This window comes from Trachemys scripta, chromosome 3 (assembly GCF_013100865.1).
Source record: "Trachemys scripta elegans isolate TJP31775 chromosome 3, CAS_Tse_1.0, whole genome shotgun sequence".
Taxonomy (NCBI): Eukaryota; Metazoa; Chordata; order Testudines; family Emydidae; genus Trachemys; species Trachemys scripta.
Window position 1 is genome coordinate 72564150 of NC_048300.1, and position 16444 is coordinate 72580593.

The 16444-nt window shown below is 40.2% G+C and overlaps 1 protein-coding gene across 10 annotated transcripts in view; it reads right to left on the reverse strand.

Moving 5' to 3' along the window:
* RYR2 (ryanodine receptor 2) overlaps positions 1-16444 on the reverse strand; it is a 690844-nt gene that overhangs the window by 185592 nt on the left and 488808 nt on the right. For all 10 annotated transcript variants that reach the window (XM_034765046.1, XM_034765042.1, XM_034765040.1 and 7 more), the window contains 5 exons: positions 13365-13505; positions 11493-11656; positions 7187-7265; positions 6313-6402; positions 4634-4771 (listed from right to left, as the gene is read on the reverse strand). In XM_034765046.1, the coding sequence (XP_034620937.1) occupies positions 4634-4771; positions 6313-6402; positions 7187-7265; positions 11493-11656; positions 13365-13505 (612 nt within the window). The remainder of the gene's footprint in view (positions 1-4633; positions 4772-6312; positions 6403-7186; positions 7266-11492; positions 11657-13364; positions 13506-16444) is intronic.

Sequence of the window (16444 nt, forward strand, 5' to 3'; positions counted from 1 at the left end):
ACACTGGCAGAAAAACAGAGAGCATTACATGAGAGTTACTTGAGTTTTCTTTTCTTTTTTTGCCTGACAGCAGTAATACTAAAAATGGAACAGATTAACTGGGACCAGGGGTAGATTTAAAAATGCAGATTAGTCAGATAGTTACAATGCAAACATTGCCTGTTATTTCCAGAGAAAGGTCACAAATCAGGCAAAAATCTCTTTTGCTTAAATGGAAGTTTTGCCTGAACAAAGATTTCAGATTTGAGCTCAGTGTGAAAAATACTGTATTAAAGAATTACAACCAAACCACCAGGTTTTGTATAGAATTTATTCTAAAAAAGTAGAGATGGACCTGAACTAAAACCACAGATCCCAAACCATGATGGAAGTTCAGATACAGATCTGGGTTAAAACTTTGCAGTTCAACCCCATTTCTACAAAAGACAGTGAAACCCAACCAAGTAAATCCATTCTGTATTTCTCTACTCAGAAAACATTATCCTCTGGGAAATTCTCTCCCCTTTATCATAGGATGTCCTATAGGACATCTTCAGAATACAATGGCTGGTGCAAGACATGTGGTTGGGATGTCCTATGTCTTGGCAATCCCTGGCAACCATATCAGCTCCTCTGAGCAGCCTAGGGTGACCAGACAGCAAGTGTGAAAAATTGGGACAGGAGTGGGGGATAATAGGGGCCTATATAAGAAAAAGATAAAAAAAAATCGGAACTGTCCCTATAAAATCGGGACATCTGGTCACCCTAGAGCCGCCACTAGTCAGTGTAAATTACAGCAGCTTTTAGGGTACTCTAATATACTCCAAGAACTAGCCTGGCACTCAGTGGCCAGTACTGAGGGAGGAGACAAAAGGACACATTTATATCACAACCCTGCACCGAAGCTATGCCAAGCACTATTACAAATCTGCCAAGGACCCTAGCCTGTATGCAGAAATTGGTATTGAAGCTATATTGTCATTTCTACCACCTTTTGTATTGACACAATACTGAATCCATATTAACATTTCACAATGACAAAGGCTAAATGCTTAAGCAGTATGTTTAACCAGAACTGAGTTCTCTCTGATTACCCAAGCATGACTTTAGAAATGGACTTCAAAATCTGGATGAATTCAACAATATGTCGAAAAGCCATGATATTTTCTCTCAAACTTGTGTTCTAGGACAGCGTATTTGATTCTGAAAAGACCAGATTTTAGTACTGATAAGAGATCTGCTTTCTTAAATTTTCTTCAAGGACACACTAACACAAAGGAGATAAGGCCAGACAGTGAGACACCAGTAACTAACTCCATGACCATGCTTACTAAAAGTACAGTATTGTCAGAAAAAGAAAAATCCTCAGTGCTATTGTTAGAACCTTTAGACTAGGAATGATTGAAAATTTTGCCACAAGTGTTTTTGATGGAAAACTGAGTTATCCAAAAAAAAAAAAAAAAAAAAAAAAAAAAAAATTCCCCCAAAGTGTCTGCTTTCTATGAAAAATTTTAACTTTTCATCAAAAAAGCAAACATCCAAAATATTTTAATTTAGAATGTTGCATAGAAACTTATGTAAATTGCAGTTTGGTTACCCCTTGTCCCTCTCCTCCTATGTGAGCCAGATTCGCAAACTACATCTCCCATGATGCACCTCCTTTCTAAGAGAGGAAATTGTGGTGCATCATGGGAGTTGTAGTCCAATCAGGTAGCCCAGCTTATAGAGGAGAATGCTAGCATGAGAGACTTGAACTACAACTCTCCTGTGGTACCGGGGCAGTATTTCCAAATCAAAATATTTTGGTTTTCAGATAAATTGTTTAATGTTTTTTGGTTGGGTTTCTGAATTTCTGCCAAAATAAATAAATAAATAAATAAATTTTCCATGGGCGGGAAAAGAAATTTCAATCAGCTCTGCTGTAGAGTACTAAGGCCTGATTCTCCATCACCCTGCACCTTATGAAGTCATTATCACCATGTAGAATTAGGGTAATGTGAGTGTAAAATGCTACCACATCTCTTGTGCTGATGTAAATGATATTCATAGGGTAGAGCAACACAGAGTAAGGCTCCTACTTTCTGCCACATGCTTTTCTATTGAATCAGGCAAAATAAATACATCCGAGAAAGGCAAAAGTATGAAAATCGTTTGTATTTTACTAATATATCCAAGTCAATGTCATCTAGCAGTTTTGCAGGCCACATGTCTTTTTTGAAGTGAGAGTAGAACTGAGATCATCAATACTGGTCTTCCTTTTAAAATTATTTTTCATTTTAGTTTTGGCTATCATGGGTGTCCCAGAGTCTCTTCTGTGGCACATTTACAAGATGGCACCCCTCTCACATTTCCTAGCTCATCAGAAAGAAGCAGAAACAGAAGCAGCACCTGGGACATACTGACAGTTTAAAGACAACAGACTACTTCTTAAAATCGCAGCTTCAGCAGTCTAAGATGCCCCTGAAAAGATTTTGGCAGCATGGGGAACTAGGGAAAATACCTCTTCTGCCACAAGAGGCAGACAGTTTCATGGGGGAAAATCAAAGCTAAAGTGCTGTCACAAAGTAAATAGAAGAAAAAATTGATCTATATTTCAGAATATTTTCTTTCAGTTGCAGTCAATGTAGGTGTTACTTGTACTATTGAGAAATAAAAATATTTCCACAAAGAGGCATGATTTTTACATTTACAAATTCTATTTAAACAAAACAAAGTTTCAGCTTAAATTTGCCATTTGTGTGGAATAACGTGAAGGACAAAAGGAAGCTGGTCAACTGAGGCATGTGACCATTTATCTATTCTCTTTTCCTTCCCATAGTCTACATACTGTTATTTGACAATGGCATTATTTCCACTAGGTAGATTTCCCCATATTCCTCACTGATTTTTAAAAGATATGCTTTATGCAGTTAGATAACTTTGCCTCATGGCAGCACTGACTCAGATTTTCAAACATGAAAGTTAAAAAAAAAGTCATTTATGTGATTGGGTCTAAAATATCATCAGTCTTCATAATGACACTTACGTCTTCTGAAAATATTTATATTTATGTACTGGAGAGTCAATGGACCCCTTTGAAAAATGCCTCCTGTTGATCCTTAAGAATATCTTTCAGGACAGTGTATTTAGAATTATACACACAACTCCTATGAACAACAGACTGAAAACATATTCCTTCATTTTTCACTGACACAAAATAATGTTTTTCTAATGACAACAGTTCAAACAGCACTGTACATAAGAATGGCCACACTGGGTCAGACCAATGGTCAATCTAGCCCAGAATCCTGTCTTCTGACAGTGGACAGTGCCAGATACTTCGGAGGGAATGAACAGAACAGGGCAATTATCGAGTGATCCATCCCCTGTCATCCAGTCCCAGTTTCTAGCAGTCAGAGGACACCCAGAGCATGAGGTTGTATCCCTGACCATCTTAGCTAATAACCACTGATGGACCTATCCTCCATGAATTTATGTACGGTAATTGTTTTTTGAGCACAGTTATTCTTTTGGCAACATGTTCCACAGGTTAACTGTGCATTGTGTGAAGAAGTACTTCCTTATGTTTGCTTTAAACCTGCTATTATTTTCATTGGGTGACCCCCTGTTTTTTGTATTATGTGAAAGAGTAATTAATATTTCCCTATTTACTTTCTCCACACCATTTATTATTTTATAGACCTCTATCATATCCCCCCCTTAGTCATCTCTTTGTGAAGCTAGACAATCCCAGTCTTTTTAATCTCTCTTCATATGAAAGCTGCTTCATGCCACTCATCATTTTTGTTGCCCTTCTCTGTACTTTTCCAATTCTAATATATCTATTTTGAGATGGGGTGAGCGGAATAGCATGAGTATTCAAAGTGTGGGCATACCATGGATTTATATAGTGGCATTATGATATTTTCTGTCTAATTATCTATCCCTTTCCTCACATTCTTAGCTTTTTTGATTGTTGCTGCACATTGAGAAGATGTTTTGAGAGAACTATCCACAATGACTTCAAGATCTCTTTCTTGAGTGGTAACAGCACATTTAGATCCTATCGTTTTGTATGTGTAGTTGGGATTATGTTTTCCAGTGTGCCTTACTTTGCATTACATTATCATAAATAGTATCATAACTGACTCTAAACAAAGTGAAAAAAATCATCAATTGCATTAATTTTTCAATCTCAATTTTTAAAAAATGTTTAATACCAAATTACATGGGAAATACTCCATAGGGAGATCTAATCAACTGGACATTTTCAGATTGTTGATTCAGTCTTTTTGAGACGTTTTCTTCCCCCCCCCCCTTTTTTTTTTTTTTTTTAAAAACCACAAGCATTTTTTTTCATGCTAGCACAATTGTAAGCATGGTAAGAGATTTTGCTTAGACTTTCATGTTTGGGCTATGGCCAAACAGGGAACATTACAACTGAAAAGGAGAGTTTTCAGGAAGTTTTGAGCATGTGAAACAAGAGGTTAATAGAGATGTGAACTTTAGCTTCAAGTGAGTGCTATAATAAAGGAAGATGGGGGAAGCTCAAGGACATCCTGAGTAGATTTTGACACTTGCATTTTAAATACACCATCCCAGTAAAAAGACAGGCACAGACGCAATATCAGTACAGTCATTAATAAAATGGTTTGAAGCCTAGCACAGTACTCACCTGACTTGTCTGAGATATGCGACGTGTCCGATTATAAAGGGCCATACTATCTCCCTCCCTTGTCCTTTCAATCCGCCATCCCCAAGCTAGCATGGTTTTCAAAGATTCTTTGATTGGCCACCGATAAATTTCTTTTTCCTAGGGCAAGTACACATGGGAGTGACTGATGATTATATAACTGAGTGGAATAAAATCTGATACATTATTACTAGCCCTTTGCCCTGTTGTGTAGCACTGCAAATTTACATCCATTGAGACAAATTGCAAACAGTCTGCTGTGGGATAAAAACAGCAAAGAAACAGTCTGTGCATAAATAAGGAAGCCAATTAAGAGAAACAGTAAAGGCAACTATTTATTCCCAAACCACTTATGCGAACCAAATCATATGGACATGTGATGCATGAACTTTTTCATGGATGAGTAAGGCTACATTTCAGTCACCGGTATTTTTAGTAAAAGTCATGGACAGGTCATGGGCAGTAAACTAAAATTCATGGCCTGTGACCTGTCCATGACTTTTACTATACACCCCTGATTAAAACTTGGGGAGGGCTGCCCGGGGGTGCCATGGGTACTGGGGGAAGGTGGCCTGAGTGCTCGGGGTTGGGCATTGGCCCACGGCCCGGGACCCCTGCTGGTGCTGGTGCTGGAGGGGGAGAGTGCGGTGGTGCATGGCCCGGGACCCCCACTGGTGATGGAAGGGGGGTTGGTGGGGCTGGCAGGCTCCCTACCTGGCTACGTGCCCCCCCACACTAGCAGAGTTTGGGTGTGGGAGGGAGCAGGGGCCCAAAATAGGGTGAGGTGGGCTCTGGGCAGCGCTTACCCGGGGGGCTGTCCGGAAGTCGTGACATCCCCCACTCTCAGCTCCTAGGTGGAGGCATGGCCAGGTAGCTCTGCGTGCTGCCTCCCCCTACAGACACCGCCCCCGGAGCTCCCATTGGCTGGGAACTGCCCTCGCGGCGGCTGGTGTGACTGGCACAGGGGCTGCCTGAGCTGCCCCTGAGCCAGGCGCACTGGCCGCAGCAGAAGTCATGGAAAGTCATGGAATCCGTGACTTCCATGACAAATTTGCAGCCTTATGGATGAGTTATGCAGAAGAGGTTTGGCTCTGCCGTGTCCTGAGAATCAGAGGGCTGATGATGATAATGACAGTGCATTGTGCTAGCATGCTCTAATATGAATATAAATGTGACAAGAATTGTTAATTATCATGAGTACCAAGGTGCTTTTTTCTAGTCTTTGAAACAAACACCAAACCAAACCAGACAAAGGCTATGTCTTCACTGATCAAAAAGGCATGTTTTTATTGTGGGATAACGAAAACACGTTTGCTATCACACATTGTAAAAACATAGTGGAGACAAGGCACTTTAGTTTTACCACAAGGTAAACTCGGTAAGGACAACTATGATTGAGGGCTATGGTGCTGACCTCACCTAGCTACCTCGCAATAAAACTACGAGTGTTTTGTCTCCCCTTAGGATTGTGAGGTAACAATCACATTAGTTATCTTGCTGTGTAAAACAAAACAAAAACAAAAACAAACAAAAACATCTTTGTGTCAGTGAAGACAAAGCCAAAATGCCAAATTGCACAAACAGACAGTTGCCTCTTATCAAAGATAGAGAAACAAATGTTTAGAAACATCGGTGTAATGAAGAATGAACAAATTCCTCACCTTTTCTGATAATAGTTTATATTGTTTCATTAATGGTTGCACCTTGGAAGACTCAGAATATGTTTCACCATATATCCATCCATTTGAAAACTGAAAAAAGTGAAGGAAGAAAGGAAAAAGCAGCGGGAATATGAAGAAAGAATAATCAGAAATCTTATATTTATTTACTTATGAAAAAGAATTGGGGTAATGCTTCTGTAAGACTCTTTTCTTATTCAACTCCAAATCTTTTGCTCCCTTCCCCACTAGCCTCTCACAACCTAACCTCCTGCCCCCACCCCGCGCGCACGCACACACACACACACACACACACACACACGCACGCACAGGAATCAGTTAGGTAGTGTCATTTTTACTTCTGAATGTCTAGACTTTTGTTATTTTATCACAACATTTATGTTAACTTAAAGTAAATACATTTGAATATACTTTCTTATTTACTATTCTGCCAGGGTGTCTGTATGAATAGGGACAACACTCTTTGAGGCATAGACAGCAGATTTTAACACCAAGCCTGTGGATTTTACAGAGATATAAAAGATCTTTTGAAAAAGTAAAACTTAAAGTGTGAAGTAACAAAACTACTTAAAAATCTACCAATTACATTTTTCTCAAATACTGTAAAAGTTAAAACACACACACACACACGAAATGCTGGCATGTTCAAGATCTGACCAGATGAGTGCAGTTATAGAACTCTTGAAAAAAGCAACTCTAAGATAAAAATGATGATACAGTCTTAGCCAGACATAATTGATGTAATGCTAAAACAACCCCAAAAACTTGAGTAAAAACTTAAGTAGAATCCTTAGAAAATATAGGTAGATCCATAATATTCTGAATGCACTTTGATATGAAAATAATATAATGTTACCTTTTCCATTGACCATTTATCATGAGAATGTTCTGCATATTTGTTAATGAAATATTCTAGCTTTTCAGGAATTGTAATACTGAAAAAGAAAAGAACAAATTTCAATACATTATATATGTTATAATTTGAAAGGGTTCTTTTAAAAGAAAATTTCTGAAAAACTATAGAGCACTATATACTGCCAGTTAGAGTGTACTGTTGTGCTGGCTTCCCCATACAGATTCTGATACAAAGCCCACTGAAATCAGTGAAAAGCCTCCTATAGCCTGGAGACATATCAGTTGGAAGAGACAGAGGAGGAGAAAGACCTGGGTGTATATTACTTGATCACAGGATGACTATGAGCCACCAATGTGATGAGGCCATGAAAAAGGCTAATGCAATCCTAGGATGCATGGGGTATTACAGTAGATACAGAAAAATGTTAGTATCGTTATACAAGGCACTGATGAGACCTCATCCGGAATACTGTGTGCAATTCTGGTCTCCCATGTTTAAGAAAAATGAATTCAAACTGAAACAGGTGCAGAGAAGGGCTACTAGAATGATCCGAGGAATGGAAAACCTATTTTTTAGCCTAATCAACAGAAGGCTGAGGGGAAATATGATTGCTGTCTATAAATACATCAGAGGGATAAATGCCAGAGAAGGAGAGGAGTTATTTAAGGTAAGTGCCAATGTTGATACAAGAACAAAGGGCAATAAACTGGCCATCAACAAGTTTAGGCTTTAAATTAGATGAAAGTTTCTAACCAACAAATGAGTGACATATTGGAACAGCCTTTGAAGGGGAGCAGTGGGACAATAAACCTAACTGGCTTTGAGACTCAACCTGATAAGTTTATGGAGGGGATGGTATGATGAGACTGCCTACACAACTGTGAGTGGCCTATCAGAAACTGCTAGCAGGAAATATCCCCAATGGCTGGAGATGGCACACTAGATGGGGAGGACTCTGAGTTACTACAGGGAATTCTTTCCCAGGTGTCTGACTGGTGGGTCTTGCCAATGTGCTCAGGGTCCAACTAATTGCCATATTTGGGGTGGGAAGGTGTTTCCCCCAGGTCATATTTTCAGAGACTCTGAGAGTTTTTCACCTTCCTCTGTAGCATGGGTCACTTGCAGGTTTAAACTAGAGTAAATGATGGATCCTCTGTAACCTGAAGTCTTTACATCATGATTTGAGGACTTCAGTAACTCAGCCACAGGTTATGTGTCTATTACAGGAGTGGGTGGGTGAGGTTCTGTGGCTTGAGATGTGCAAGAGGTCAGCCTAGATGATCACAATAGTCCCTTCTGTCATTAAAATCTATGAGTATAATGACTTACAAAATGTACTGAAGTTTTCTGATATGGGTTTAGATTATTAACATCAACTTATTTGTGTTTTAAAATATAGTTCAGTTCCTATTTTCCAGAAATACAGTGCATATTATATACATAACGTAAATTCACTGTCAACCACCTCTTGTTAAAGCATATTATAAACCTGTAAATTTCATTATGTAATTGAAATACTGCAGTTTATAGCCACTCAAAAAGGTGCAAATTTCAGATCCCATTGAATGCCTAAAAACCATTCAATATGAAAAATAATAAAATCAATATGAAAATAAACAGCAATTTTTCAGGTGTGCAAGAGGGTACTGAAGTTGAAGTTGATTTACGACTACAGGAAGAGCAGTAATACTTTTCTTCCAAACAAAAACAAATACTATCAAACAGTGGTCACCAACCAGTCAATCGCGATCGACTGATCAATCCTAGAGGATCTCCCAGTCGATCATGATCTCTGGTGGCACAGCGGGGTTGCCGCTAAGACAGGCTCCCTACTACCTGCCCCGCCCCCACGCTGCTCCCGGAAGCAGCCAGCGCAGCCCCATGGGCAGAGGGCAGGGAACTTGCAGAGAGGGGCAGCACGTGGAGCCACGTGCCAAACGCCCTCCCGCCCAGGGGCCACAGGACCGCGTTGGCCCCTTCCAGGAGTGGCGTGGGGCCGGGGTAGGCAGGAAGCCTGCCTTAGCAGTAAGTGCTGCCCAGCAGAAGGCCACACCCAAAACCCCAGCACTGAGCCCCTTCCCGGAGCCAGCACCCCAAACCAGCCCTGAGCCCCTTCCCGGAGCTAGTACCCCATACCCCCCCGAACTCCGAGCCCCCTCCTGCACCTCAACCCCAGCCCTGACCCCCCTCCCAGAGCCAGCACCCCCACTCCCTCCTGCATCCAAACACTCTGTCCCAGCCCTGACCCCAAACCAGAACCCTATACCCCCTCCAGCACCCCAACACTCTGCCCCAGCCCAGAGCTCCCTCCTGCACCCCAACCTTCGGCCCCAAGCTCAGCCCAGAATCCCCTCCCACGCGAACCCCTCAGCTCCAGCCCAGAGCCAACATGTCTTCCCAAACCCCAACCCCCGACCCGAGCCCAGTGAAAGTGAGTGAGAGTGGGGGAGAACGAGTGATGGTGGGGGGAGAGATGGAGTTAGTGGGGTGAGAATTTGGGGAAGAGGCAGGGCAGATCCTGGGTTGCCCTTAAATTCAAAAAGTGATCTTGGGCATAAAAAGGTTGGATACCACTGCTATAGAACATTTTTTAATGAACAATTTATCATACAAAGCAGTCTCCTACACTTGTGTTCTTACAAAAGAAAAGGAAAATTGCTTACTGATAATTGTTTGTCATAGTACCTTCTTCTCCCATTCTATGACAGCGGATTAAGGGATAGACAATGCTATAGTGACATCTACTGGGAAGCAAGGAGAGTCTGTCCTTTAATCCTTTGTCATAGGATCAGAGAAAAGAGAGATGTACAACAGTAATTATTCCAAGTAGTTAACAATTAGTGTAGTACTGTGCAAAAATGTATCCAGGTACGAAGTAGGAAGAAGCCACAAAAAAATCATCCTGTGTTCTCAGCAGGATTTTTTTTTTTTTGGGGGGGGACACGATACAGTACTCTGCATAAAGTCACAAATATAACAGATTGTAGTTGTTCACCTATAATCACTTCCAAAGAGGATTAGGCATGGCTAGTACTTAGATGGGGGACTGGCAGGTAAACAGCTCATGACGGAGGTGATATTGGTAAGGCAGTACTTTCTCTTTTGAACCAATACTACACCAATGCCTTAGTATGGCACTAAGGGGAAACTGTGATGCTTGAGATGATGTCTTTTGAAAGAAGTTAAAAACCAGTCTTGACAAATCTTGGTCCTTGAAAGTCCCATAACAACACTTTTTAATAGAGAGGAGTGTGGCAACCAGAGAGTTGGGCAAACTCTAATTATTTGGTTATTTATATTCTGTCTACCTAAAATTCACCCCCACAATATCAACTGGATAAAATAATCTTCATTTCATGTTCTAAATGGTTGTGTAAGTTACGTAGTTAGACACTTAGCACATTACACCTCACAGGTGATTGTACTTTAGTGGTGGGCAACATGATTCCTCTATTCAGGGCTAGATTGTGGCTTTTGCAGCCACCTTCACATTATGGGTGCGTGTGTGCAAAAGCCCAGTGCACCAGTGGCAGTGATTCGAGGTATTCTGCCTGTTGAGTGTTAAGATAGACAGAATGTCTATAAGGGTGCTTGCACAGCCATGCCTAGAAGTGATCTTGTGGAAGAGGTAGTGTGTGGTCTTATTTCTGTCAGGTTTGTATCGCCATTGTGTGTACGGCAGGATGGGGCTATGGCCACATCCAGGATGTTAAATCCACTTGGGCTTTGTGCACTTGGGGTGTATAGAATCGCTGGATCGTGCACTCATAGGACACAAACAGTGGGATTCTGGCTGCTCATTGCAAAGATGTGGCAAGCTAAAGAGAGGGCTCCTTCTGCCCACTTCCCCTCTTGGCACAACTATGCAAAACAGCCAGAACGTGGCCTGTAGCTTGGAATCCTTCCGGATAAAAAGGCATTACATAAATGTACAATCACTATCACATTTTGCAAAGTAAAATTTAAGTGTCAGTCGCGGGAATTTAGTATTTGGCTCCCATTAACTATTAATTATTATTTACTTTTACAACTCCCAGAAGTGTGCTAGGTGCTTTCTAGAACAAATGGGTTCGGGTAGTTTAATTTCCAGACTGAAAATTTATCTCATTTGTGGTAAGGTGCCCAAGGAATATATAGTGAACCACTTGTGGCTTTCATGTTTTACAACCAAACAAGCCCCCCATTTTATCTTAAGGATGGTAATTCAAGATGGGCATGTACTTATGTGTTTTCTGTACTACCATATTTCAATTACAGGCTTAAACTGTTCATGGTAAAAATGAGCTGCAACAGAAAAAGTTCATACTTTGAGGTATCAACAGGTTGTGGGTTAAAGTTCCCATCTGAATCCATTGAAGCCTGTTTTTCCATCATACTGACATAATTGGATTCCATGTAGTCTGGGGGTAAAGCTCCTGCAACTGCACTCAGGCAGGGCAAAGCCAGTTTGAACAGTTCCTGTTCGTACTTCTGTGGAGAAACATGGGATAAAAAGACATAGTGTTGAATGGAGATTGTTTCCATTATTGCTGAAATTGATTCATCATTATAGCCATACATGAAACCAAATTGTCATGGAACAACTTTTTTACTCAATGTGAAATAGAATCTCAGTTCTGAAAATAAAAGAAACTGACATCTAAACTACAATGAAATACTACTGAATACTGAAGCTAGACTTAGGACCAAATCCTGCTTTCATTGAAGTCGATGGAAAAACAATTATTCACTTTGGTGGGAGCCAGACTGGTCCCTCACAGGGAGCCAGAACAGAGTAAAGCAGAGGAATATCCAACACTTGTCCAAGAACCTGGATTTTCTATACCAAATGGCTTCCCATCATGGTGAAATCCTCATCAGGTTGGGGGAAAAAAACACTATATAATGTCCAAATGTATTATCTAGTCTTGTCGAGCTAAGACGATATTTCAAAGATAGTTTAGCTGATGTTTAAAATGTTTAAATAATCATGAAAAAAATAGCTGTAATAAACATTTGTGTGATTTAAATTTATTAAATTACCCAATATTTTTTTCCTTCCAAGGAGGAAAAAAGCCCTGAAGAGATAATATGATGGTACTTATAACAAATTAAACTTAATTTCTAGATGCATTTCATTAGTGCTACTATAGTGTATAATATAGGGCCTCATCCTACAAACTCGTACTCATATAAGTAGTCCTTATTACAGTGAGTGGGTCCATGGAACTGAAAGGTCCTATTGTGTCAGCAAGGATTAATTATGCTTCCCCTCTTAGGCTGGGTCTACACTACCCGCCTGAATCGGCGGGTAGAAATCGACCTCTCGGGGATTGATTTATCGCGTCCCATCGGGACGCGACAATCGATCCCCGAATCGACGCTCTTACTCCACCAGCGGAGGTGGGAGTAAGTGCCGTCGATGGGAAGCCGCATAGGTCGATTTTGCCGCCGTCCCTACAGCGGGGTAAGTCGGCTGCGTATCTTAAATCGACACCCCCCTCCCCCCCGTAGTGTAGATGTAGCCTTAGTCTATAACGGCCATTGCAAAGTTAATCTTTGTCCTGATAATCTTCAGGACACACTACAAGGCCCAATTTTCCCCCTTACCTGTGATGATATAGGTGATGGGGAGGACTGAATAGAGGTGGTGTAGGACTCTGGTGGGGATTTGGTGGAGAGGTGAATTAACATTTGTTATATTAATGCTGTTGCTGCATTAATTGATTTCATCTGTGGTAACAGATGAGTCTATCAGTATGTTTTTAAAGATTGTCAAGGACAGATCATTGGAAGGGCTCTCTTTTACTGTACAGTAATAAGTCATATAAACAAAAAGACAGATAAAATGTAAGGGTATACAAGATTGGACCCACACAGGATTGCATGGATACCATTTTATTTTTTTAATGATTATATTTATTATGGAAGCAGCATATTCCTTGACAAATTGTTAAACCTAAGCATGTTGAGGATCTTATATGTATACACTATTATTAGCTATTTGATTAAATAGTATTAAAAACACATAGCGTTAGCACATGCTGTTTGCCACATAATCTGTTGTGCATGTAATTGATGCAGAATAATTTATAATAAAATTACATAATTTTAATGTCATTAACTCAAGTTGAAATAAATACTTTGATTAGAAATGATCAGACTACATTGTGATCATGGAGAACTACATAAAAATTACCTTTTGAGACAGGGCATCAAAAATACCCCAGAACAACTTTCTGGATAAATGAAGTTCTTCTTCTGATGCAGCACCAAAGTTGCCCCACCCACTTGGCAGGCAATAATACTTCCAGCATCTTTCATAATGATTTGTCAGCAACTAGAACACAAAATATTTTGAAAGCATCCAAAATATGTAACAAACACAATCAATTATCTATCCTGACATTCAAACACTATACGATCCACACAATAATGACACTAGAACAATCTCTCAATTCATTCAAGGAGTTCATGTTCTAATATACTATTTGCCTTTAGAATCCAATACAGAAAATTATTACTAATAATTACAATTTTAAAACGGTGGCTAAGCATTTTAAAGTTTTCCCAATTCTTAATAGTCTGTAATTTTTTTAGATTTCAGATGAATGTTACCACTTAACCTTAGATGGCACATCTGTGGTCTAGTGCTTAAGCACGAGAAAGAAGGTGAGGTCCTCACTCTATTGAAGTCAATGGCAAAGTTCCAACAGACGTCAATAGAGCCAAGATATCACCCAGAGTTCTTTGCATCCTGCATTTTATTCTGGACTCTACCAATGACTGCTGCAGGAAGAAAAGACAAGACTCCAGGAATGAGATTTAACTAGGCAGCAAAATTATTAAGCAATACATCTTGGAACTATCCAGCAATAACTCATCCAGTGCAGGTCATCCTTCCTTCTGTAATCCATATAATTTGGTAAAAGACTTCTGTCAACCCCAACCCCTTTCTTCTGCCTGGTTCCAGGATAAGTGGGTAGGAAGGAGGGGTTGTACTGGACATTAGGAATCCCATCCCCATTCTCCACCTTCTTTAGGAGCTGCCTTCTCCTAATCTGCTTCAAATCCAGTTTTTCAGGGAACCAGACTATCTAGTGAACAAGCATTTGCACTGGACACCTGCAAAATTGTGATAAAATGAATTTAAAAACCTAACCTCTTTCCACCAGCTCTCTGGCCTGCTGAGAGGAAACTGAAAAAAACCTACATTGCCCACGCCAATTTGGCACTAAGGGAAAAATTCTATCCCAACCCCCAAAATACTGGCAGGCCCCAAAACCTGGTCTTCCTCTAATTCCAACTGGCAGAAATGGAGAGCTTTTTCTCATGGCACAGAATGGTGCCCTGGACAGGGGGGAAGGGTTTATAAGCCCTCCCTTGGGTGGACAGGGGCTAGTAAATTTATGTTGCCTCCTTCTGACCCATCCATCAGTCAAAGAGTTCCCCTCTTCCCATCTTCAAGTCCACAAAGAGACTGGGTTCCCATGAGGAGGGGAAGAAAGGAGGAGGAAATCTTTAAAGAGGCCAAGGGATTTATTTTCCTCCCTGCTGATCCAGGCAAAGCCTTCCCACCTCTGAGGCTGAGGAAAGAGGAGCATTTTGTGACCTTTGTCGAATCTGTTCACCTCTGAGGCACTGAGTTTACCCACCTGGGAAACAGGTATAACTAATACTTACACCTTGTGTATCTCAAAGGTGTATTCTTAAACTTAATTGAGATAAAGTGCTTTGATAATTTAGATGAAAGGTGCTATAACAAGGATAAATAATTATTTTAATCCTTCATGATTCTCTTAAAAACTGAACATTAAAGGTGCTCAGAGAAATAAACTCCTTGAAACATGGCAATTTTTGCTTTTAACTTTAACATTGATTGTAAAAGTTGAAAACAGAAGTGTGATAAATGAACAAATAGTACAGAAATCTAGGAATGACAGTGAGGTGTACAGCCTGCCTTTCTGTTGGGTCGTCTAGATGTGCACACTCCACTCCCAACAAACCTATACATTCACAGCGAAGGGAAAACAGAGTATTTGTGTCAAAAATGGCTAGGGCTGCAGGGCTGTCATGGCGGTGGTCTTGGCCCAGCTCCCCAATCTGGGCATTGTGACCTGAGGCAGATTTGGCAGACTGCTAAGGAGAGATTTAGGTCAATTGTATTTAAAGAGATATAGATCATTGAATTTTCATACCCATGACTTTACCCACCATTTCCCCTGAACTTCTAACTTTACTAAATTTACCATGGCAGAGCCATGATTTTTGATAAAGAATGCTGTGACAAATCTGCAGCTCTAATAATGGCAACAGCATCATTAAATATTCCGAAGAGCATGTATGGGTGTGTTTTGGGAAGCAGTGCTGTTAGAGATATGGTACAGTAAAAACTTAACTAAAATGTTGCACAATCAAATTGAGTTATGTGACAGATAGGAGGAAACTAAAAATAATTTGTATTAAATAAGAAGTATTTTTGATAAGTGGTCCGAAACATTAAGTTCAACACAGGCTGCTGGAAATTATTTTATTTCTGCACATAATTTACTTTCTATACAATATTTTTTTCTCACCCTGGGGCAGTCTTAAATCTAAAGAAGTTATTTATGTTGAGAGCAGCATACCATTTATCATCCTGAAGGCATACTGATATGCCTGTTCTATGACAGAAGATACGTTGTTCTATGACAGACGTTCTTAACCTTTTCCACACCATGACCCTATCTTACAACAGCAAAGAGTTTCAGAACTCCCCTTTCCATTTGGCTATAAGTGAAAGGAAGGGTGGTCACAGTCCCTTGAACCTGATTGCCCCACCCTGAGGCTCACCCCCAGGCTGAGAATGTATGTTCTACGAAACTTTTGTGAAACGCAACAAAAATGAATTCTTGATATTTTGAAATTGCCTTCACCAGAAGGCCAGCACCTATAAAGTAAAATTTTTATCAGCACTAAAAAAGTTGCTGAGTCAGACTCTTAAGAGCAATAACAGAGCACCAGGGGGCTTCATATTTTTTTAAAATTATCGGAAAGAAGAGAAATGGCATTATAAAAGCATGATTCCATTGTGTCTGGAATACACCTTTTGGAAAGCTCTTGGTCCCTATTTTTATTCTATTTTAATCTTTTGGGCTGGAATCCTGAGATTACACTAGTCTACAATTTTTGAGAAGTCGTCTGCTTCAGAGATAAAATGTGCTATTTATTATGTATTTTGATGTGCAAAATTCAAATATGACAATTAAAACAACTGATCGGCTACTGTTTCTAAGATAT